This window comes from Coccinella septempunctata, chromosome X, assembly GCF_907165205.1.
Source record: "Coccinella septempunctata chromosome X, icCocSept1.1, whole genome shotgun sequence".
NCBI classification, from domain to species: Eukaryota; Metazoa; Arthropoda; class Insecta; order Coleoptera; family Coccinellidae; genus Coccinella; species Coccinella septempunctata.
In genome coordinates, this window is record NC_058198.1 from 10,946,333 (window position 1) to 10,972,714 (window position 26,382).

Consider the following 26,382-nt stretch of genomic DNA (forward strand, 5'->3'; position numbering starts at 1 on the left):
AATTACAGATGAAACTACCGAATTTTCAGGAGTACGAAAGCCAAAAGTTCACATAAAAGGTAAATATTACTCAGATAAGATATTACCATGGGGGTAAATCTCCATGGATATTACATACAAAAGCGCCTCCACCATTTCGAAGGTATGGTTCATGCCACATTTCCTTCGAAAAATTTGTAAACACTGTCTTTTTTGGCCAAATGTATATGATTTTTTTCATTGAACGCTGTAGGATATTTGTCAGCACTCGCAAATATTTTTCACCCTCCAACTTTCACGTTTTGACCTGCAGACCTTCAGCCGTGCCGTATTATAGTAAACGTCTTCATTCTACACACTATTGACTCACGGTACTTCCCGTATTTAGGTTCAACCTGCTTGGATCGTTCTATTGAAAAAAAAAATGCTAGCTGCAGCCTGTTCCTCAAGCAGCACTAGGGCATTATCTCTCAATAACCGTAGATGGAAATGTGATACATCTTCTGAAAGAGCAACTCTTCTAGTGATAAATCTGAAAATTTTATGGAGCTCGATGCAGCCGTTCGGTCTTGACGATTATTTAATGGATTGTTTTTTATCAAACAATAAATAAAACTTTTATTTTACAGAACGATCAAATATTCATTAGCTAGCATCCAACTTAGTTTCAAGAGTTGCGTTCTTTTAGTTTTTGGCATTTTCAAGATCCGTCATATGGCTATAATGAGACAACTGAAAGACGCGAGTGATTTCTTGTGTTCAAAAATGGTTCTTCAAATAAATGAAATACTATATTCTGAAATTCATTTCATTCGATAAAACCGTTTGTGAGATAGAACCATGCTAGAACTAAAATTAACATTTTTTTATGGCTTTGCAACAGCCTGTAATTTTTAAATCGAGCAGATTCGGCAAAAATGGTAAAGGAAAAATGTGTTCCTTTTTTGACCTCGAGAACCTACTGTTGAAATATTTGCAGGAGCCAAAGACTTACTCATATTCTTGTCTATTTTTAGCTTGACCAAAGCTACATAATAGCCGAGACGTTGATGGAAGCATAATAAATTTATTCTTAATCAATGTTCTCTACCATGGTGAACCATTCCGTATCAATTATTTGGAAATGTTTATTTTTAAATTTTTTTTTTCTGGAGGAATGGATGATGGATGAATGAAAATTTAGTATGAAGCCTAGCTCTCTCCTCAGTTGCAGATTAATCTTTCGGCGTTCACTAAAAAAGAAACTTTCAGTTTTGGGTTGTTACATTAAGACAAGAAATCAAAATTATGTTTTATTGAAATTGCCTGTAGTAGTGATACTACAATTGGTTATCTATTACAAAAAATAGAGAAAATGAATAACAAAATTTACAATATGTATAATATATTAAATACTTATTATATATCGTATCAATCATAAATAGCTGCTTAAATGGAATTAACAACATAGAAGTTATCTAATAAAATGATGAAATAAGCGACCTATATGACAACAGCTACTTTTATTTACATTGCAAAATGTACAAGTGGCAAAGACATAAGCAGTCACTATAATGTGCCAGTGATTAGCGAATAGCAAGTAATTACTTTTAGTGTAATGCCAATACAAATAAATGAAAAGAAGCGATTTTTATGGTACAGCCAGTAATATACCATAGCCTTGAAATTAACAGAAAACCTCAGCATATCACTTTAATTCTTAGCACAAATATACGTTCAAAAATTGCTATTCCAACAAAACGTAATTCAGCTGAACTTCATATTGAATTATTTATTTACTTATTATCCAAGATATGTCCAGAAGGAACTCTTATCCATTTTCAAATAGTCTAAACACAAAAATAGAATCTCTTCTAGATTGCAGAGATGTCATTAAGATAAGCATGATTTGATGTCAATTTCAAGGCATTTTAGATTTATTTCCCATTCATATTTCAGGAGTGTTTTTTTTTTGTGAGACACTGCAATGACAAAAAGTAGGCAAGAGCAAGCGGATGTTGTTTTTCTTTCTTTTGTGGCTACTTCCACATTGGACAGAGTTTCACGGACAGTTTGGGTAGGTCTAGCTTTTATTCTATCCCGTCACACAGGGTTTGGACGACCAAACCTACCTCTACAATTTATTCTATCATTGAGCAACCAATTCTAACAACTAAACCGTATTGCGTACTCATCAGAGCGGAACCAGATGGCTGCTCATGAATTTCATTTGTAGTATTTCTAAACATAAGGACAGACAAAGAGTTACTATATCAATATAATGATGAAGAAATAGAGCAATTAAACTTCAATAAATATTTGGAAAAGTTGACAGGTAAAAGGAGTGACTGAAACCTCCTCAACATACTGTAAAAATTGCATTGAAAAAAAAAACGACGACTAAAAAAGCTTTTTTGGTCTTTCAGTTGGAATTACCAGAATTATTACAAAAAATTACCGAAATTTGAGTCACCTACATCATTCGAAAAATTATAACTAGTATATGAGAAAGTTTCACTTACCCCAATGCACCTTGCATCATTTAATAGGGAAAATCATGGTTGCTCTTCTTCGCATATCCTTATATTATGGCATTTTCGAAATGAAAAATACAGAAAATCTATATCTACAATAGCTTATTACTAAAGACACAAATTTTGCGAATACTTTGGACTTCATATCTAACTGCTCTAAAAGCAAGTAACCTAATAATTCCGGATATTAAAACAGTTTTGAAAAATAATACATGAAACAATGTCAATCAAAAAATATCACAGAACTGATGAAAGTATCTTTTTAAACAATCAATAAAATGCTTTTTGAATAATTGCAATAGAGAAGTGTGGATAGATAGATTAACCTTATGAAATAAAAGCGAAATTAGTTGCTATCTTGATCAGTTATATTCGTTTCAATATAAATCTGTTGGAATAAATATAAAAGAATAACACAAATAAAACAAGAAATGGGTTCACCAATTACATAGATTCTCCAAATGAACCTGTACGTAAGTACCAATTTTCAGAAAAGAATTATGAAGCAACAATCAATAATAATCATTACTTCACTTCTACTAATAAATTCCAAACTGATATCAATATTTTTTATATGTTCTAAAATAGTGTTATTTCTCCAATATATTCTGCTCATTATAATACATATAAATCTGATTGAAATCATATGGTCTTTATATTAATCGAATAAAAATATCATTGAATACTGATTGATAAAAATGATACTATTTCTCTCAATATACAATCCGATACCTGTATTTTTGTTTTTGTAAATTTACAGATAATGGTTTAATCGCACTCATACCTTGTATCAACAATATTACTGGCAAAATGTAAATCTTGATAAAAAACAAGTTGAAATTCTAACTGAATATTCATGGCAAGTGTAATCTACAATCACTTATTTCTATACTTCATGGTGGAATCGTTAAAAATTTTTCTCTAATTTGAGTACACATATATTGCACAACACGAATTAATAAAACTGCAATAGCTTGCTTTTGATTAAAACCCCGACAAATATTACTATAAATTTGAATTCTTTTATTGTTTATAGGATCGAATATGCCTTCATCTGATTCTATGAAATATTCCCGATTCTATACCATTATAGAAGTCAGTGATCTGATGGTTACATTCGTAATCTCGATGAAAATATTTCTAATGTTACAAAGACAGTTCCTACAGAGTGGGTCTTTCAGAATTAAAATACTTATACCGAATTTGTTGTTGGTTTTCTTTTGTTAGTAGATTTTACCGTATATACACCCAAAACTCACTCTGTATAAATTGAAATAACATAAAATCACTGCGTAAGAATATTACCAAGGATATTTTTTTAGCACCATTTAGAGCAAACCATTTATTTCACCCCTTCATTCAGTGTTTGTACCCTGATTGGTCAGTTTCTGAAAGTGAACTGATAAAGAAACGATATTTTAGAAATTAATATCGAAAAATAGGGGTCAAGTTTCAGGATGAACCTAAAATAAAAGAACATAATCCTTGGTAACAATATTTTTACGTTATTATTTGAAAGGAAATTTTCATCATAAAATGAAAATAATCAAGTCTGATATTGTCGAAGAATCAATTTCCATTCTCACTCAAAAACAATTTCAATTATCGAAATTTGTCAACACCATAATAAAATTCCATGTAATGGTTTTCGAATAATCAAATCTTCACGTTGTTCTCTACTTGAGATACAAAAAATAACACAATTAAAAAAATTTTGTTTTCAGTTCTGATAAATTCTTCCTTTTTGGTTATTAATTTTTTTTTGCATAAATGGACTATAAGAAATATAACATGCCAATTAAACGGACGGCATAACTATCAACTACACATATGGATTGGGTGGACTAATTAAACAGGGTAGTTAGTTACTTAGCTTTTGAACTTGATCTAGTACCAATATGATTTAAGCCATCACCACGAGAATGGGGCCTGATAAGATTGTCACCTACAAAACGAAACATTTCGTCACTTTCTCGAGATCAAACTACTACATGAATCACAAGCATTAAATGCAGCATGTTCAAAAACTTTTTTTTGAATTTTTTATTGACAGACTTCTTTTGTTCCTTCAGAATAAGAGACGGCCGAGATTTATTGAATGAGTACGTAAGTACAATATAACGCAACAATTATCTCATCTCTCTCAGGAACGCCAATTATAATTTAATGGAGCATTATTTTTTTTTAAAGGATCATTAAATTATAATTGACGTTTCTGAAACTAGGTGGTAATCAGATAAAGATATTCCACTCTTGAAACTAAGCTTTATTTCAGAAGAATAATATTTCGAATAGAGAAAATAAGAATGAAAATTCGTTCAAGAGTATTATTCCAAATTTAACGCAACTGATCGGAAAATTGAAGAATTCCATTTTCTAAATTAAAATCTAACATCGTTCCAGTCTCCTAAATCATTTTTATTCACTTTTCAATTATTGTGTGTGCTGTGAAAGTAACGGGATTTTATGACAATGGTTTTATTTCCAGAAAATGTCATCCCCTGGATAAATCTTCTTTTTCCAATAAATTTCAAAATTATACATTTTACCCATTTTTTTTCTACAATTTAACACTCTGTTAAACAAGATTTGAAAATATGAGAATGCACCGCCGTTTTCTGTCTTAATAGACCAATAAAACAACAACAAGTAAATTAAAGAGCTTGGATAAAAGCACTATAATAACATGAGGAAACGAAACTGAATCTAATTTGCATATTTAAAAAAATATTGTTGTGATAATTCTGAGAAATTCCTCTTTTCTTTTTGTTTCATTCCTAATTTAAATACTCTCCCATTTTTGCCTTAATATTTTTTCGAATTTCATAATTTGTACATTAAAAATTCCCTCATTTGGAGTTGGAGAAATCGATCTCTATAAGTGAGAGAAACTCATTGAATTGAGAAAAAAAAGTTTCATGATTGGAATAGTCTTTATCGGAAAACCTTTCCAAAGCGAAACGTAAGATTTTTGAGCCATACTTTAACCTTGATCTTCTCATCTCAAAAAGTTTCAAATTTTGTGTGAGTTTTGCTCTGAAACTGGGCAAAAAAAGTGGAACAAAATTAATTTGATTGAAATTCAACCATTAGCTTCGATATTAGGTCGAAATACAAATAGGAGCACTAGGCAAAATATCGCGATTCGAAATAAACTGCTCGTCAAAGGATATTGATATTTTGCGACTATGTAAATTTGCCGTGTCATATCAATATTTTTTCAATATTGATAAGAACGGTTCGAGGCACATAAAAATCGAATTTTATCGGTGTTCAATCTGGTGATTATGTCAACAGTTCAGTTTTTTCGAGGATATAAAACTATGGTTTGGGTTTCAGTTTGTTTCGTTGGCAGAACTGTTTTTTTAAGCACTTCCAACAACCATGAACTCTCAGACATATGTTGATGAAGTTATCAGCGCAGTAATCCCTCAATTTCACACAGCAACTACCAGTTGATTACCGGTAGAGAGAATCAGGGTATGCCACATCTAGCAAGATTTAGATGAGAACTAGCAAGATCACCTGAACTAAACTAATCGAGAACGCTTTGGACCAATTAAAAAACCCTCAATGTCCACACACCACAGCTGGAAAAGCTTCAACGGCTCCGAGAACTCTGGCATCAGGTTGAGAAGGATTTTTCTCAATACCTTGGCGTGGAAAGTTCCAGAGAGAAGATGCCAAGCAGTGCATGTTGAGGTGATACTTTTTGTTGTAGCATACTTTTTCAAATATTGCAAATACTAAATTTCTTTGAAATTTTATTATTCTAACTTGAAAAACTCTACATATTCATACTTCAGTAGAAAATCAGGTTCATCTGGGGAAAATTCAATATCCGTAACATTTGACGAGCAGTTTATTCTCCTAATATTTGAGCAGTTGGGACCAATAATGAATTTTCACAAGAAACAAATACAAAATGAACGAAATCCAATAGGAAATTTAAGAAATCGTTTAAATAACAATGTACATTTTTAATTTCAGCTCGAACAAAAAATTCGACGAACGGTCACAACATCAAATCAGGTTTCAAAGACTCATCTACTCACTCTTAGAGGGGCATTTACTCTTGTGCGATTCCGTCTTGTACAACCGCATAGCCCTTCCCCTCCTGTCCAAAATGAGCTTATCAGCCCTGACGAACATCCCGTGCTTCGGCTTGCAGCTGAAGTACTTGACCCCCTGCACCGAACCGTCGTTTTTCCCTTTGGGCGCGTCCAATTCTACACCTATCCAGGTGCCCCCCGAAAATTCCGTACCGCCTATGTACGCTATCACCCCCGACGAATTGTAGGGTCTGATCAGGACGCTCTCTCCGATTGTCACCCAGTCTGGCAAGTCGGCCTTCAAATCGTAATGTTCTGTATATTCTGAAAAAAAATTTAAATCAGATCCTTCAAATACAATGCGCAAAAAAATTAACGCACATTATGGAAATCTCAAATTTATTCTACAACTGAAGGTATTCTCAATGATAATTATTTTTATCAGAATTATGCATGCATATGATCCACTTTCAACGGTTTTCTTCAATACAGATGTTTTTTCCCAACAGGAATAAAAAAAGATGATATTATCAGATTTTGAATGTATTGGCTCCATTCTAAAATCAGTTGTTCTCGATCAATTCTAGTGATCAATAGTTTTTCTTTCGTTTGATTTTCTACACTCGATCGCTATGCAACGCGAAACACGCAATTTGACCCAAAACGAATGTGCTCAAGCGGTAGTTTTGCGTGAAGAAGGGTGGACATACACAAGAATTGCAGAAAGGTTTGGAGTTTCCCATACAAGTGTGTCCAGAATGTTGCAGGGATTCAGGGAGACAGATATGAATGTCCGAAGTCCAGGACAGGGTAGACCACGGGTAACAACTGCCATTCAAGAACACGATACTTGAGAGTTTCTTCGTTGAGACAACGGTTTGAAACCGCTCGCCTCCTTCAAATTCAGCTTGAGCAAACTCATGAGGTACAAATTAGCACTCAGACAATAAAAAAACGCCTCGTGTCTCGGCAATAGGCCCAGCTCTTACCCCAGCCCATCGAAGGGCGCGTTTGGATTTTGCGAGAGAGAATATCCATTGGGAAGAGGCCGATTGGGAAATAGTTCTCTTCACAGATGAGTCAAGATTCTGCCTCTACCATTGTGATCGACGTTCCCTTGTATACAGACGTCCACATGAAAGATATGCTCAGTGCAATTTCCTGAATACTATTGGTTTCGGGGGAGGATCGATTATGGTATGGGGTGGAATATCTTTGACTGCTCGCACAGACCTAGTGGTCGTTGATAATGGAGCTACGAATGCTGATAAGTATATAAGGAACATTCTTGAAGAGCATGTAGTGCCATTTGCCCCATACACATAATGCACATAATGCCAGACCCCATCGTGCGCGCATCGTTCCTGGGTACCTTGAAGAGGTTGAAGTCTCTCGAATGGAATGGCCAGCAAGAAGTCCAGATCCATAGGCGGAAATGAACATTTTTTGTGGGGGGGGCACCCCTTAGGAAGGTCTGAGGTAATCGCACCAGAGATAAAGATGTTGGGTGGAAAAGAAGTCCGAAAATTCTAGAAATGGATAAAAACAATGAAAAACCTTCAGAATTGCTGTTTTTTACCGCTGTTTTCTAATTTCTCTTTTTTTCTGGGGAGGGGGGCACCGTGGATATCTGGGGGGGGGGCACGGCCCCCCCCTATTTCCGCCTATGACCAGATCTCAATCCGATTGAGCAGGTTTGGGACAACCTCAATAGAAGGCTGAGAAGTTCAGAAAATCATCAAGCTACTCTTAATGACTTAGGAATCCAACTCGGAGAAATCTGGGAAGGATTAGATCAGAACATTTTAAGATCACTCATTTTGAGTATGAACCGTCGTTGCCGAGCTGTAATTAACGCAAGGGGTGGAAATACCAAGTACTAAATCACTTATCAGCATTTCAGTATTTTGAAAATTGTTCATTTCTCTTCTTTCACATAAGATTCGGTGAAATCCTGAATTTTTCTTCCATTTAATGTGTCTTGTTTCGTTCAAAACCATCCCGATGGAACATAAAAAATAAGTTATAAAGTCAATGTAGAGTTAACTTTCATTAAAATTGAGATTTTCAGAATGTGCGTTAATTTTTTTGCGCAGTGTAGTTCACCAACTACCTTCAAATTTCTCAGTTTGGTTCATCCTGTCGTCTTCCATGAAGCTACCGACAGAATTCGAAGTCATCTGAGGGAACGAAGCCCTGTCTGGATTTTTCGTCAACGATTTTTTTCTCTTGACCACCTTGGTTTCTACGACGGTTGTACTCTTGCTGGATACATCGTTATGACTAGATTCGGAAACCGACAGTTCCTCGTGAGGGTTATTCTCTTGGTTGTTCTCCGGAGACGACGTTTCGTTGGAAATGTACTCTTGCGTCTTCTCGACCGGCTTAGATTCGTTCAGGGTGCACTGCTTCATGTCGTTCTCCGGCGTACCATCGATACTTATGCTTTTAACTGATACGGAATCTTCGCTGGATAAATTGCTGGAGGAGACAGCCTGCGAGCCGTAACCGCTTGAACTGGTAGATGGCGTGTTACTGATTGGGGGGTCTGTGAGTAGAGACTCGAGGGTCCTGGAGGTGGGTATCCTTCGGCGAAGGGTGTGATTGCCCGATTTAGTTCCCACCTGTAACACCCAAATTGACAATTTAACCCTGTTGCCATTTGGCAACATACCAATTTTCAGCTGTTATCTTCAATACGCAAAACTATTTTATTCGTTACTTCGCCTCATTGCCGTATGGCCACACAGTGCTCAGTTGGATATACGAGGTGAGTCTGTGACTTGTACATACAGAGTGGGCCAGTGAAAACAAAACAGCGGCTTTCATTGCATTTGATCCATTCGTTTTTGAGATTTTCAAATTTAAACTTTGTACAGAATTGGTCATTTCGTTAAACGTGCTGCGTGAATCAATTAAATTTTCACTAATTCATTTTATGCTTTCGATGATAATTGTAAACTGCCATACACCAGACATCAAAATATTAATGTTTGTTTCTTTGATTAATCATCAAGGTAAAATAGTTTATTAATTGGCAGAAAGTATTGAAATCATTTCCTCACCTTTCAAAGATAACCAGTGCGAGAACAATAGAGCAAATTTATCATCTCATTTTGCAGAATAAGTGTTTGAAGAATTGATTTACTTCACACAGCATGCTTGAAGCTTGATGGGAAAATTTAAATGTGAATATTTCGAAAACGGATGAATTGAATGAAAATCAAATCAAATATGCCGAACTAAGAATAGAAAGGCGTTTCAACTGAGGTATCACTTACTCCATCCCCTATTGAAAACTAACGATTGAAGCGATACATTACGTAACGTTACATAAATATAATTTCAAAGTTCCTTTTTTCAGTTCATTGTCAGGCAACAATTTTTTCTACTTGATTTGCTCCTAACAAATTAGTGCAAGAATTTACGCGGGAGCAAATCAGTTATTTAAATTTTTTAATTGATTTTGTTTCAGAGATTAGGAGTGAAAACCCTAAAAAGTTTCAGAATATGCAGAATCCCCCCAGATTAAATTTCAACCGATATGTGTTTATTATCGTAGTTTATTTCATTTCGTACAAGAGGTACCAGATTCGAACATAACCCTTTTAACCTTTGAATTTCGAATTTTCGAATGTTTACACCAACACACAGAACACAATAATGACAACAAAAATCCCTTCAGAACAAGCTAAATCACACTAAACAATGTGTAGCAGATTTTCAATTCTGTGGATTTCTTACAGAATTGCTCAAAGCCGGAGTATCCAATTTTTTGAATTTCACAGATATTTTTAATTTTTGAATGTAAAATTAGTCGAAAACGGCCTTACAAGAGAAAATATGAAGAATACTTATATTTTCAAAAAAGGTCAAATATTCATCAGTGAGCGTTCAACTTACTTTCAATAGTTGGGTTCTATGAATTTCTGGTATTTTTATAATATGTTTTGGTCGTAATCCAATTTTAAATGGATTTTCAACAACCTGTATCTTTTCAACCTAGCCGAATTGGAAAAATGGTAAAGTTTAAATGTATGTTCAAGTCAATGACTCACCCTGTATAGCTGCGGCGCATCGATGGTATTCTACTTGAAGTTTATGTGATTTGTGAATTTGAAATTCTCTCTAAATTCCCATAAGATAGTTTTCGGGAATTAAATAACTTACAATGTGGCAAGGTTTGTATTTGAATAATATTTCGAGGAATTTCAATTTATTTAATATTGTACTTGAAATTAGCGTAATGTACCCGAAATTTGATTCAAAATAGACGAAACTTCATAGTAGGATTTTTTCCGAAATTTCTCAATGACTTAAGAGAAGTATAAATAAAACATCGCTAATTTAAGGGTTGAATTCAAACATTTTCCTACCATTTGGGACACTTTTTCGTAGTTATTATCGTCTTCATCCTCGTCTTCTAAATTTTCATCTAAAATGAAATCGAGAGAATGTTTGCGTGTAGACGCATGCTGCTCCTCGTGAAGGGTAGTCATCCTTGAAATTTTCGCATTCGCTGGCGAAGTTAAACCTGAAACAATTTTTCAGATGACATCACCGGGCAACTATGGACGTTTTTCATAAACAACGAAAGCATCCACTATCTGCGAAACCTTCATCAGGTGAAAGAAAAAATGTACAAAAATGAATAAGCAGCGATATCTATGAAAAAAAAAAATCAAATTGAAATTGGTAAAAACAACCGAAACCTCTGCGAATGAATAAATAGTAATAAAATTATCACAAATGATAATACAAGAAACGATTTTAGGTACAAAAAAAAACCAAAATTACAAACATTCCAGCTACTTTCTTTTGACGTAAACATACGTTTAGATGTTCCAGGAGGCTGCTGGAGTCTTAAAGAATTCAAGTTGATGTTCAAATTCAGGAATGTTGGACGAGCTGTAATAGTAAATTAGGTTAACCCCGACAAAAAAGATGTTAAACGACAGGAATTCACTTGGACACCAAACAAATGTGCATTTTTGTATGTACAGTCTTTGCTATGCATATAACAACCTGAATACTGTATCGATATTTTGATTTTCCGTGTTCTAGATGGTACTCTTCTTGAATGCGATGGGGTTCTTGCATATACTCCAATAAGAAGCTAATTATAACTCTGCATAACCCTCATAAAGGTGATGCCCTGTACAGGGTCGTTCTCTCTTAACCTCACCCAAAATTAAGATATGTATATATTTTCATGGAATTCATTTCCGGTGGGTTGACGAGAAAATCTAAAATACACTGCTCAACAATTAATAGGGATCACTTGCAGTTAACTCTTATACAAGTCAGTAAAAACTGGGATATATTGAATTGGTTTTATCAATTTTTTTTTTTATATTTTATGTAAGCTCTTGCCCCTGAAATCCATTGGTTGTAGAAGGCTTCAGATGGTGGCTTATGCCAAAACCATGTGGTATTTGTTGTTGCTAAACCTGTTTTCTTCTCGTTTGAACGCACAAGTTCGATTTGAATAGACAATAATCGAGAAAATGGTAAAAATATCAATGCACCAGTACCCAGAGTACACCTCGTTCTACAGACATGAAATGCATTGAGCACGTCTGAACAGAGATGTCTAGAAAACTGTCTTAACCAGAACAACCGATTAACAATCTGGAGCAGCTTTCTAACGCCTTTCTGGACATTTGGACCAATTTGTCAAAAAATTTCATGTATTGTCTCAGCGAAAGTATGCCTCGAAGAATAGAATAATCTTCTTCTTCTTTTTCTTCTTCTACGTGCGGTGCCCCACCGGGCTGAACTGAGGCCTCGTGACCCATTGTTCGTCCGCTTGTAGTTGGAGAGACTCACACTCTGTGACATGCTGACAAAAATGCCACAAGTCGACAGAGAGGTGTCCCTCTCACCATAGGAGCTGTGGGTGTTCTGTTTCCTAGATGTGTCATCCTTAAGTCCTCAAGGTTGATACAGAAGAACAAAATGTGTTCAACCGTTTCCTCCGTGCTCCTGCACCAGCGGCACAGGGAACGGCTAGTCAGTCCCATTCTATTTAAGTGTTTGTTAAACAAATGGCCAGTCATTGCTCCAGTCACTAGACTCAGTTGTTTCCTCTCAAGAGCTAAGAGTTTTTTGACCTCAGGCACAGAGGATGGTCTCTCAATGAGAAGCCTCGACTGTCTGAGACCACTTCTTATGCTCCATCCAGAGGAAAATTTCCTGTCCAGCCAACTATTAAAGAAGTTCTTGACAGATGTACGACAGATAGGCAGCGCCGGTCCTGGACCTACAAAAGCTGAGCGGGCTCCCTGCTTTGCAAGTTTGTCTGCCTTCTCGTTCCCCGGAAGTCCTGCGTGAGCCGGGCACCAGATAACTTTCACAATGTTATCAGAACCTAGCCCCCGCAGAGCCTCTCTGTATTCCTTTACTAGAATAGAATAATGCTCGAGATGCTTGATACGAGCTCGTGAGGAATTAACCAAGCTTTACCGAGACTTTCAGTTTTCACTTCATTTAATTTTTTTTTCTCGGTTATGTAAGCTTATAATTTCTCATACTTTCAATTAAAACATTTTTCCATGAAACTCTTCATTCTTTTCTAAAAAAAACCTGAATATCAACATATTCTGTTATCCGATCAAAATAAACATCATGAAGACATTATTCCCGAATTAAATTGATGAAAGTCAGTGATACCTATCAATCGTTGAGCAGTTGAGTATTTCCAAGTTTCTGTTACTTCTAGTTGTAACGGAAGTAGTAGAATTGCATGCCACTGATATTCCGAAGTTTTCCAGAGGTATTGATTGAGTTTTCAGAACAATATTCTCTATTCGGGACTATGATGAAGATAGTTATAGTGACTTGCCCTATGGCATTAGAAGGAAGAAATTTCAGGAACTCTAATTAAAACTATGTTGATGGAGAAATTCTACAGATAATTCCCGAAAAATGTCTGACTTTGATTCGAACTCTCGTCAAAAACTTCCTTAGATTTAGTGTTTGATTGGTTATCGACTATCAAGAGCGACCATCAATAGAACAATGTAAAACATGGTTCCTTTCATAACATTTCATAATTGTGAATGACGAAAATATCGAAATATCTTATTTTCATGCGAACCCGGAACATTCTCTAAATGACGCTGAAATATTTCTCGAATTGTTGTTTCAACGTCAGGAAACTTCTGAAAAAACGTGAAATGCCATGTTTTTCTTGTTTTTGTGATGTAAATCACCCACCAGAATTGAAATGCCTTCAGAAATGAGTCACATCTCCTACACCTAAATCGTAGGTAATATTTATATTGATTCTATTGACAGCTACTATTTCCAACTACATTATGCACAATACTTTTACCAGGTGGAAACTGGGTTAATTTGTGTCAACCGCCACCAGTGTAACGAATAGAATATCGTTTAACGCACACCTGAAAGATATTATTTGAGAAATTCAACACCCCCACACAACGCAGAAACTGTGAAAACAACAAAACATGCGGTCACATTATCATGATTCAAAGAAGTCCTGCGTTGCGCTTTGACAAAAAACTCCGTTACATTTTATGCTGGCAATAACATGATTCAGCCAATTTTTTCATTTACACCGGAATCCGTATATTTGTTCGATGATGTGACCACACGATAACCGATGACAGGAAATGAATTATATGGCACAGTTTGATAGTTTGAAGGTGAAAAAGTCGTATCTACAATGTAATTATCCTGCCCCTCGGCATCTCTCCTATCTACATACTTAGGTTAGAAGTGGGACAACCTAGGTGTTAAAGTCAAAGAGACAACTTCCAAGCTAACATACAACAGAACATGCAGGTATCTGTTTGCCAATTGTTTCAATTTCAGTACCTAGTCAATTACGGGTCCAACTCTAATTTCATATGCTACGCATGCTCACGATGCTCTTTAGGCACAATAATAACCAGAAGAGTAGCAGCGCTCTTCTTTGCACATTTAGGATTTTCAGTCTCTGTGACTTCATTACAATGTATGTGTATCAGATCTTGGGAGGGAATTTCTTTACATATTACTTCAGGAACGCTGTTCTTATTAAGAAACAAAAACAATAACTGTCCGATTTCCTCCTGCTGAATCTTTGGTATAACCCTGCTGCTCTATATTGCTGTTTTAGCGAAATTATTCTGAAGTATTCATGTACTTTTCGCTCAATAAATTCTAATAACTCATTGGAAAAAGTTTTGAATACAGTAACGCACAAAATTCGTACTACTACTTACTATTTAGTATGCTAAAGAGGTCGAAATTACGCAAGGGTGAATGACAAACTCCCCAATTTTACATGAACATTTTATGTAAAATTAAAATTTTGTAGAATATTGTCTTCGAGCATTATTCTACAAAATGGTGTATACTGAAGATATGAATTTCTGGCGTTACTTCTTTCTCACTCTGTATGTCACGATTGAATCGAGAAAACTCGGATTTTTTTAATTCATAACACCCATTCGGAAATGATGTAAAAGCTATAAGTCATTGTGAGCAACATAAAGGAAGAGCCAGATAATACCGACAAATATTGAATTCCCTCTTCATTACGAGATGGAAAGTTCTATAGTGTATTTTCCCATGCCTATATAAACAGATTCAGAAATATTTGCGATAAGCAATGATAAGCTCTGAGAAATAATTTGTGAAATGTTAATTTTTCAGAGTGATAATAAAAATTTTTTTTATTTTAATGTCTTTTTTCAGTTGTTTCATTTCAGACGGTTTCATTTCGATTCACCTTGTATATTTTTTGGGTTAAACGACGTTCATAGTAAAACTCATTTCTCAACTAGCGCAGGGTAATACCAAGAATAAAATGTTTGGAAATTTCAGTTGTTGTTTTGTTAATTATTTGTTATGAATTTCAACCACAACATATTCAAATAAATGCAATACTTCACACTATCACAGTTTGGAAAAATCTTACCCAAGCTATTATGAAAGTTTCATGGATTAAATATAATGAGATGAAAAACTATTAAGGCTATCATTTCAGATACACTAAATTGTTGAGAGATAGCTCAACTAACATTCCAAACTCGAAATGAATATTTCGATCCTGCAAATTGCATATTCGAGGTTTTCGAGTAACAAAACCATGGGACGTTTCAAGAGAAACCAAATTTTCAATAGATAGGATAAGACTTGGTCACGTGTCTTCAGATCATGCTATTCTTGCTACTCCTTATTTATTATCTACTACCTACAAAGGCTTCACTTTGAGATAAAGCACGATGTTCACCAGAAAAATATGATGATTCAACAAAACAAGTAAAAAAAAGTGATTTAAGCCCAAAGCAAAGCCTTCACCAAGCACTCCTTATCCCTTATATTTCACCTAGAGCAGACTCAAAATGCAAGCCTCCATTTTACCTGAAAGAATGGAGCCTTGTGGTTGCAGAAAAAAGAAATTTATACACAATTAGTTCCATTTCGCTATCCAACATATCTTCAACACTGCTGACTGATTAAATCTATGATTATGACTCTATTCTAACCAATTATTCTTATTTACTTGACTAATCTATCATTTGGACCGATTTTCATTGAAAAACTAGTCGAGTAACACTTACCAAGTCCGAAGGGTTTGGATGGCGATGCTTCGGCGTCTTTGGTGAAACTGAGACGACCCTTGAGAGGAGACACCCCGTGCAAGTCGCTGTTCAACTCGGACACGCTCTCCGACCTGGACATCTGCAGCGACTCGGTACTCAGGTTCTTCAGAAGCTAAGAAAACCGCTCCCGGTTATTAATTTTACCAAATATGGATGATTCAGTTCAACTAGATTCTAAAGACTTGGGCAAAGGTGCTCTGATCGGAGGCTTCGTCCTCTCAGAGCAAGTTCAAGTCTTGATATGTGCCGCATGAAATGGCACAAAATTTTCTGGCAACTAAAATTTATGCGTTGAAATATACAGCGATTCTTCAAAGGCAATGGAATAATCTCACAAGAAAATACCTAAAAACATACTAGAACACTTTCTTCAATCATTATTACCGAATCTACACTGTTGAGATTAAAAAAATATATTCTCTTCCTACGTCTCCAGAATGGTTCAATTCGATATGATGGAGTGAATGATCCAAAATGAAGTAAAAAGCCAAAAAATGTTTCATCATCAATTATTTAACGTCAACAATCTTGATAAATATATTTATTATACAGGATGTTTTCAAAGGTGAGGCTTTTGACAGAAGGTAGAACTCATCAAAATAAGTCGTTTATCCAAAAATTGTCTCTATAAAATATCCAAGATGGTTGAGATATAACCCCTAGAAGTTCGACAAAATTTCACTGAATTTCTTGTACCGGACTGTGGAAGGTGACTCCGGCATCGCAAAAACGAAACAAAAGATATATGGCTGGGCAATGCATGGTTACTTGGTCAGTACCAAGTTCATCGTATTAGATGCATCAGGTCACTTTTGAGAGAATCATAATTGTTGTATCGTGCCATTTAGGGTGAAAAAAAAAAAAATGTTTAAAATCGAAGCAGTTTCTTGAAAGTGCTTATGTTAGTTATGTTGAAAAAGTGCTATGATGCTTCCCCATTTCATCCCATTTTTACGACGATTGTTGGAATGTTCGAACAAGAAGATTGTGATGCTCATTTCATAAAATCGTGTAAGTTAATAATGACAACAATTCGGCAATCCTAAGTTCCATTTTCACATACCACGTAAATATCGAACCAATAAATATCCTAAACGAAACCACATGATCGAATCAGGAGATAAATTTTTTCCAACTGCTTTGCAATAATTCTGCTAACAAACGGTCTAGGGTGATATCAAGATCTATTTCTGTAATCATTTTCAATTTTTTTTCAACTTTGTCATTTTGATAGTTTTGTACAGGTGATTTTTGGTGAAACGCTTTTTGACCAGTTCTACCTTCTGTTGAAAAAAGCCTCACCTTCAAATATACCTTGTATACTCGATGCTGATATTGAAAACCTTTGGTAAACACACTGTTCAAAAATTTAAATGGATGATTTACGTATATGCAAAAAATAAAATACTGATGTATTAATTACATATCTACTACGGTAGACCGGCCTGAAATGGCAACAGCTCCTTTAGAGCGACAAATAGATAAATGGACGAAATAAAGATTCTGCCTGGTGAAGTCTGCAGGCTTAAGGAAGGTCCCTCCTGATGAAAACACCTTAGAATCAAGGTTTAGTATCGGGTAGGGCCCCTTCTAGCTCTTAGTGGTGCTCTTACTCTATTCGGCATTGTGTGCATGAGGTTATCAATAAGTTTGAGGAATATTTTGTCGAATATCTGCCAAAGCACCTGTTATAATGTCTGTGGTGGGTCAGATAAGCGGTGTAATTGCTGTGATATTGCAGACCAGCCATGTTCAATACAATTTTGGTCTGGAGATTATGTGAAGATGTTACTCAGTTCTAGTTGATGGACTAGATCAAAGCAATCAATATTTTGAGCAAACTTTTTGATGTTGAGCATATAAATTCTAGGTAGAATAATTCAAGAGAAAAAAGTGTTCTAGTTCTCATTATATTTCTATGTGGTCATCTGGTCCAAATTCCTTTTTTCTAATCCAATGAAGAAACCCATGTTCGAGATTTTCACGCCAAATCTACAAATTGAAACTAACGACTTCGAAACTACGTGAATTACATCTTCATAGTTACTGCATAGAACCAAATCAATTTAATTTCGTAACTTTGTGAAATTAGCAATGAAATAAACCTACCCCATTCTTTGGATTCAGTTCCTAGTGATGCATTACGAATAAGAAGATAAAATATATTCATTACTTTTTGAATTTCATTTGCAATCAATTGAATTGAAAACAAAAAGAAGAGACAACAAACTACTCATAAATTGTTAATACTATAATACTCCAAAACGTAATCAATTCAAAGGTTAATCGTTACCTCTTTACTCCTATTGACATTTTGAATCTACTAAAAAAAATTTCATGTATTATCTACCTTTATGAGTGGTTTCGATCTCTCATAAATCGGAGAGAAATAATCTGAAAATGTGCTGAGTACCTGGAAATTTGGTACGCTGGCTGTCTTTCGCATAAGGGGCTGACCCTTAGCTTGCAAAAGCTCTTTGACAGCCACATTCTGTCGAAGCCGATCTAACATTAATATACTCTCCACAGCACTGACACCTTTCGTGTATTTCTCTATATAGCTTTCTCCGTCGCCCCAAGACGATTCCTCTCCGGATGCAGCGATCTGCGCTAGGGACTCGCGATCCTCCAGCTCTTCGCTGGCCTTCGGCACATTCGACACCACTTCATACGTAACGCCGGTGTGGGCGATGGGATCCAACCTCTCGATTCTCCTCTTCAACCGGTCCCTCAAGCTGTACTGCTTGTAGATGTTCAAGGCCAAACGTTTTCTGAGCACGAGGTCCATAGGTGCTGGGTGGGACAATCTAACCGTTGTTCTCAGGATCATATACACTCTCTCCGTTTCTGGAATTAAGGTTAGATTAGTTAGCAAAAAAAAAATACACCTACAAGAGTTCCTCGTAATTTTCATTTAATCAAGCTATGTAGTGTGATGAGAACCATGTTTTGAGTGCGTGTAATAGGCAAACATACTCCTCTCCACACTATGTACAGGGTGGGCAAAATTGGTACAACTTTTTAACCCAACGAGATACAGGAAAATGGATGGCACATTCATGTCGTCTTTTTACGAGAAACTAATAATGCAATAAAATGCATTGTTCTATCTTCTTTTGTTTTTGAGTTATAGGCTAAATTTTGGCGATTTCAACTTTGGACATTATCTCCGTTTCTGTTTATGCTAGGATGTTGAAATGCAAACATTTTACAGACACTTTTTTGATAGCAATTCAGTAGCGTACTATGATTTTTTCCAACAGGTATATTTGCTGAGCTATAACATAAAGATGTGTGTTTTCTTATGGAAACAGTAGTTTAAAATGACTCAGAAAGAATCGCCATTTTTATATCGTTTCAGAAATATATCACACATCGCGCTCAGTCTTTCTAAGTCATTTTAAACTACTGTTTTTACAAGACAAACCACATATTTATGTTACAGCTCAGCAAATATACCTGTTTGAAAAATCATAGAACGCAACTGGATTGCTATCAAACAAGTGTCTGTATAATGTTTTCATTTCAACATCTCAAACAGAAATGGAGATAATGACCAAAGTTGAAATTTTAATTTTGACCTATAACTCGAAAACAAAAGAAGATAGAGGAATGCAGTTGATGACATTATTAGTTTCTCGAAAAAATACGACCGCAATGTGCCATACATTTTCCTCTATCTCGTTGGGTTGAAAGAGTTGTATTTCAGGTATCACCAATTTTGCCCACCCTGTACAACAATACCGAAAATTCGATCCAAGTGCAGAATTTTTTTCTCTCAAATATCCACTTTTTGGGAAGTATATTTTGACGTTAATTTGACCTAACCTAACCGTTGTTCTCAGGGTCATATACTCTCTCTCCGTTTCTAGAATTAAGGTTAGATTAGTTAGCAAAAAAAAGACACCTACAAGAAAGGAGTTCCTCGTAATTTTCATTTAATCAAGCTATTTAGTGTCATGAGAACCATGTTTTGAGTGTGTGTAATAGGCAAACATACTCCTCTCCACACTATGTAAGACAATACCGAAAATTCGATCCAAGTGCAGAATTTTTTCTCTCAAATATCCACTTTTTTGGAAGTATATTTTGACGTTAATTTGACCTAACCTAACCGTTGTTCTCAGGATCATATACACTCTCTCCGTTTCTAGAATTAAGGTTAGATTAGTTAGCAAAAAAAAGACACCTACAAGAAAGGAGTTCCTCGTAATTTTCATTTAATCAAGCTATTTAGTGTCATGAGAACCATGTTTTGAGTGTGTGTAATAGGCAAACATACTCCTCTCCACACTATGTAAGACAATACCGAAAATTCGATCCAAGTGCAGAATTTTTTCTCTCAAATATCCACTTTTTGGGAAGTATATTTTGACGTTAATTTGACCTAACCTAACCGTTGTTCTCAGGATCATATACACTCTCTCCGTTTCTAGAATTAAGGTTAGATTAGTTAACAAAAAAAATACACCTACAAGAAAGGAGTTTCTCGTAATTTTCATTTAATGAAGCTATTTAGTGCCATGAGAACCATGTTTTGAGTGCGTGTAATAGGCAAACATACTCCTCTCCACACTATGTACAACAATACCGAAAATTCGATCCAAGTGCAGAATTTTTTCTCTCAAATATCCACTTTTTGGGAAGTATATTTTGACGTTAATTTGACCTAACCTAACCGTTGTTCTCAGGATCATATACACTCTCTCCGTTTCTAGAATTAAGGTTAGATTAGTTAACAAAAAAAATACACCTACAAGAAAGGAGTTTCTCGTAATTTTCATTTAATCAAGCTATTTAGTGCCATGAGAACCATGTTTTGAGTGCGTGTAATAGGCAAACATACTCCTCTCCACACTATGTACAACAATACCGAAAATTCGATCCAAGTGCAGAATTTTTTCTCTCAAATATCCACTTCAATTTTTGGGAAGTATATTTTGACGTTAATTTGACCTAACCTAACCTAACCGTTGTTCTCAGGATCATATACACTCTCTCCGTTTCTAGAATTAAGGTTAGATTAGTTAGCAAAAAAAATACAACTACAAGAAAGGAGTTCCACGTAATTTTCATTTAATCAAGCTATTTAGTGTCATGAGAACCATGTTTTGAGAGTGTGTAATAGGCAAACATACTCCTCTCTACACTATGTATAACAATACCGAAAATTCGATCCAAGTGCAGATTTTTTTCTCTCAAATATCCACTTCAATTTTTGGGAAGTATATTTTGACGTTAATTTGACCTAACCTAACCGTTGTTCTCAGGATCATATACACTCTCTCCGTTTCTAGAATTAAGGTTAGATTAGTTAGCAAAAAAAATACACCTACAAGAAAGGAGTTTCTCGTAATTTTCATTTAATCAAGCTATGTAGTGTCATGGGAACCATGTTTTGAGTGTGTGTAATAGTCAAACATACTCCTCTCCACACTATGTACAACAATACCGAAAATTTGATCCAAGTGCATAATTTTTTCTATTAAATATCCACTTCAATTTTTGGGAAGTATATTTTGACGTTAATTTGACCTAACCTTTTCTAACCGTTGTTCTCAGGATAATATACACTCTCTCCGTTTCTAGAATTAAGGTTAGATTAGTTAGCAAAAACAATACACCTACAAGAAAGGAGTTCCTCGTAATTTTCACTTAATAAAGCTATTTAGTGTCATGAGAACCATGTTTTGAGTGTGTGTAATAGGCAAACATACTCCTCTCCACACTATGTACAACAATACCGAAAATTCGATCCGAGTGCATAATTTTTTCTCTCAAATATCCACTTCAATTTTTGGGAAGTATATTTTGACGTTAATTTGACCTAACCTAACCGTTGTTCTTAGGATCATATACACTCTCAGCGTTTCTAGAATTAAGGTTAGATTAGTTAGCAAAAAAAATACAACTACAAGAAAGGAGTTCTATGTAATTTTCATTTAATCAAGCTATTTAGTGTCATGAGAACCATGTTTTGAGTGTGTGTAATAGGCAAACATACTCCTCTCCACACTATGTACAACAATACCGAAAATTCGATCCGAGTGCATAATTTTTTCTCTCAAATATCCACTTCAATTTTTGGGAAGTATATTTTGACGTTAATTTGACCTAACCGTTGTTCTCAGGATAATATACACTCTTTCCGTTTGTAGATTTAAGGTTAGATTAGTTAGCAACAAAAATACACCTACAAGAAAGGAGTTCCGCGCAATTTAAGTGTCATGAGAACCATGTTTTGAGTGTGTGTAATAGGCAAACATACTCCTCTCCACACTATGTACAACAATACCGAAAATTCGATCCAAGTGCATAATTTTTTCTCTCAAATATCCACTTCAATTTTTGGGAAGTATATTTTGACGTTAATTTGACAGCCTTCGTTGGTTTCATCACATGACTCGTTTATAGGTTAATTGAACCCGCTCGCTTGATTTGCAATGAGATACTCACTATCTGTGATTTTATTCAGATGTGCACTGTCGTGTATGGAAGAATCCCAGCTGGCAACAGCGCACACGTCCTTCTCCAAACTATGCAGAATATGGAGATTGTAGAAAGTACTTCCATGTTCTTTGGGTAGAATTGAATCGGCACCAGCTATTTGCAATTCCTCCCCAGATTGGTGTGTAGATAAGTCATCGGCTAAAACAGATGGGATGGTTGAAATAAAAACACAAGACGCTGTATATCTTCAAGTACCGTTAAGGTCCAAAAATAAAACAGGTACATATGGTTCCATTCCTGGAGGCGGAGTCCAGACAGCTGGCGCACCAGGAATACCAGTTCCAGGATCGGGCAATAAGACTGCGTTGCGTTCTTCCGTTAGATTGACCCATTGGTCCATCAAACTCTGTTCGCGTTCCAGGTCCTGTTCCGATTTGTCAGGTTTCTGAAAATGAAGAGTAAAACAACTGTAACTTGTGTCGAATGAATAATTGCCATAAGCCAACCATTTTTTAAACACTACATTCTCTCCTACCTCAAGAAGTCTATTTATCTGCTGATTGAGGTACTCTTTTCTCCTGAGCAAAGCCTCACTCCATTTTTCCCTAAGAATCGTCAGATCCTCCTCCTGGTAGGAGTCGAGCTGTTTCTGCAGGCGGCTCCTGACAATGACACTGCCCACTTCGATTGACATGATTTGCTGGACGATGATTGGTAACGTTCCCGAATTCTGTACCGGTTTAACCCTGACAACTATCCGTCTCTGTTGACCCTGACGTAGTTGATAGCAACCGCCGGTGAGGAGTTCGTTCCTGTTGATAACTTCGACAGGAACGTACTCCCCTTGCTCGTTCAGTTCCTGAATTTCGACCCAAACCTCGATTTTCCTGGTAAGTTCCGACCATCTGTCCACCAAAGATCTGGCTTTCGCGGCCAGTTGTTGCTCCACTTCCCATCCTGGTTTATGTTTGGAGAAGCCAGCACTGCGATTACCCCACACTTCTATAGAGAGTGCCCCTTCTGAGGAAAAAACATTTGATAACAACTTCGACAGAGATAGAGCGCTCCACCAAATAATTTACTTGTCAAAAGTTAAGGATATTGTGTTCTCCGAAGATGCACATTTTCCGTATCATCTTAATATATTTTTTCTGTTACATTTACTTATATTGGTTATAGAAACGTCTTCTAGTTCTAATTCTAATTCGTGAAGCGAATTTTGATCAAATGAGTGAGAAAAAAATACCCTAAACTACAATGCTGAAATAACAGTTCAGAATCTGATGAAAAAGTGTCAATTTAATCTAGACTGAACAATAATTGTTACAGAAACGGGTTTGTGTGGTTCATCTCATGTACTCTCACCTGTACAATGTTCTAAGAATTCTTCGGTTACGTTGATGGTGAAGTCCCTGCAGTCGTCAAACTTAAATCTATCTTTTTGTAAAACAAGTCCATTGGCAGCTTGCGCGTTGTCTGGAACCTTAGTCGGCACGACTATAGGTTCGGGGTGATTCCAGAAGGTATATTGACAAAACACATAATGCGATAATGACAAAGGTAAGCCCGAGGCTTGTTTGATGTGTACACGACAGGTAACTGTTGAGGTAGTTGATGAATCATCTTCGTCGTTGCTACTATCTGAAGATATGTCTGAAGCTGCTTCGCTTATTCTGTCTTGCGGGAGAGTGCCCTGCACTCTACTTAATTCCACCTTGAAAAAAGATTGAAGATGAAAGATTTTGTAGTTCTTTATTATTATAAATTCTAAAATCGACGTGTTTGTCTTCATAACTTGCGAACCAGATGTCCTGGATTTCACTATATAGGATGCTTTTAAAATTGATTCTTATATTTAACCGTTCAAAATGAAATCTATACCTATATGAAAGTTTCAAAATGACGGAAGGAGAATGGTTTCCAAAGATATTTGAGCTTTCATACGAATATTCTCTCTCTTTTAGGGGCGATGAAGTAGAGATTCATAGCGCCCTTTAAGGTTGGAAGAACGAAATTTCCAGGAATTACTATAATTTTTCATTTTAATATTAATGAAAAAATCTACAGGTAATTTGCAAAAATATGCCTAACTTTGATTCAAGTTTTCATCAAAAACTTCCTCATTCCAAATTGAAACCCATCTATTTTATCGAAATATGATTCAACTCCTGAAAACCAATAAAAATGTCCCAATATAGGTCTAAAAATAACCATTTCCGAGACATTCGAGAATATAACGCTTTGGTAAAGTGTTTAATCATCACGAAATCCCAGTTTGTTGAATTTCTTTGCGTTAAACTCGAAATTCATTTCAATGATGGATAAAGTTCTGACTGTTCATGTCAAGACATTTGTTCACACTTCTCCTACTAAACTCACCAGGAAGAAGAGATCTGGAAGGTGTGTTTGTATTTCGAAGCTAACTTAAATGCTGATTCGTTGTTTGCAGTTCCCTTGATCGGTCAGGGAAGTTTCATAGACCATATTTATTATTCTCTCTAAGTTATAGTAATCTGACGGCGTTAAATTGATGTATCCGATACTTGATGAAGCAAATCCATAATTGAACTAATATTTAGTTCGGGCGTTAAATCGGGTAAACGTGGTGGCCAGAGGAGCATGGTTTGCCAGCCGCCGATCTCCAAAAAGTCTATACAATATATTGCATATATTAACCGAGTTACGTAGTGCGAAATCTTTTGGGTTTTCATGATAATATGAACTGTAATTTCGTTATTTTCGTCACAAACAACATTTTCTGTTTCCTGACTAATTTGTTATGAGAGAAAGCAACATTTTCACATTTATATTGATGGCATCTCTCGGTGGTCTAGACCAGTCAGGAAATCTCTCAATGAAGAGTCTAACAACTAGATTACACTTGCCATGAATAAGAAGGAGATTCAAACTATCTTCATACGTGAAATCTGGAATCTTGTTGAAACTTTTAAACAGTATATTAAAATGGGGACTGAATGGAAATGACTTTCGCTGATGCGAATTCCTGATGTTTACCATTTCCCATATTGAATTATCAGATTGAAAGACAAATAATTTTTAGTTGAATATCTCGAAAATGGAAAATTTTAGGAAAATGATTGATGTGAATTTTTTTATCGGTTTTGAGAAGTAGATTCATCCTTACTTTAAAAATGTGAAAGTGCGTGTGTTTGTAAAGTGCGTGTGTTTGTTAGATCGTTTGTATGTTTGTCGTTACATAACTCGGTGACCAGGTCTCCGATTTTGATGGGAATTTCACTAAAGCGTTGAGAATTCTCCTCAATTTGGGTTATCACAGCATATGCAAGTTTAAACTGAATAATTATGAGTTTCATGAATTTTTCAAATGCACCGCGAAAACTATTCAAAATCATTCTTCAAATATGAGGTTTCAAAATTTGAATCGCTTCGTTTCTAGTTTACGATTTGGCAACAGCACCTACTACAAAATAAAAAGAACAATGGCATGCAAAAATTATAGTTACCTAACCTAACTCTATAATCTTTGAGATGGCTTGTTTATAAAATAACAGCTGTTGATTTACAGCCATCATAAGGCGCGTACTCACTGGCGAGCCTCAACAGCAACCGGCCATAAAAATGCCACAAAATTTTACGACCTTCATCGTTCGTCACAGACAGCCATCTTTGTCTATCTCATCAAGATAGGGTATTTGTTGTCCTTTATTATGAACGCATATTTCAGTCGACGTTGCTAACTTGTGCAATAGAAACGAAACGCTTTGAATTTTTAAATACCCATTTTTATTT

The 26,382-nt window shown here is 35.6% G+C and overlaps 1 protein-coding gene across 1 annotated transcript in view; it reads right to left on the reverse strand.

The window, feature by feature from the left end:
* Positions 1–1,258: 1,258 nt before the first annotated feature.
* The window catches only part of LOC123322208 (kinesin-like protein KIF13A), a 53,110-nt gene continuing 27,986 nt past the window's right edge, over positions 1,259–26,382 (reverse strand). Inside the window, exons 13-23 of the mRNA XM_044910088.1 lie at positions 23,977–24,325; positions 23,147–23,631; positions 22,867–23,056; positions 22,618–22,809; positions 18,575–19,008; positions 16,120–16,273; positions 11,378–11,452; positions 10,921–11,078; positions 8,658–9,168; positions 6,548–6,868; positions 1,259–4,437 (exon numbers count right to left, since the gene is read on the reverse strand). Coding sequence (XP_044766023.1) covers positions 4,358–4,437; positions 6,548–6,868; positions 8,658–9,168; positions 10,921–11,078; positions 11,378–11,452; positions 16,120–16,273; positions 18,575–19,008; positions 22,618–22,809; positions 22,867–23,056; positions 23,147–23,631; positions 23,977–24,325 — 2,949 coding nt within the window. The 3' untranslated portion in view covers positions 1,259–4,357. The remainder of the gene's footprint in view (positions 4,438–6,547; positions 6,869–8,657; positions 9,169–10,920; positions 11,079–11,377; positions 11,453–16,119; positions 16,274–18,574; positions 19,009–22,617; positions 22,810–22,866; positions 23,057–23,146; positions 23,632–23,976; positions 24,326–26,382) is intronic.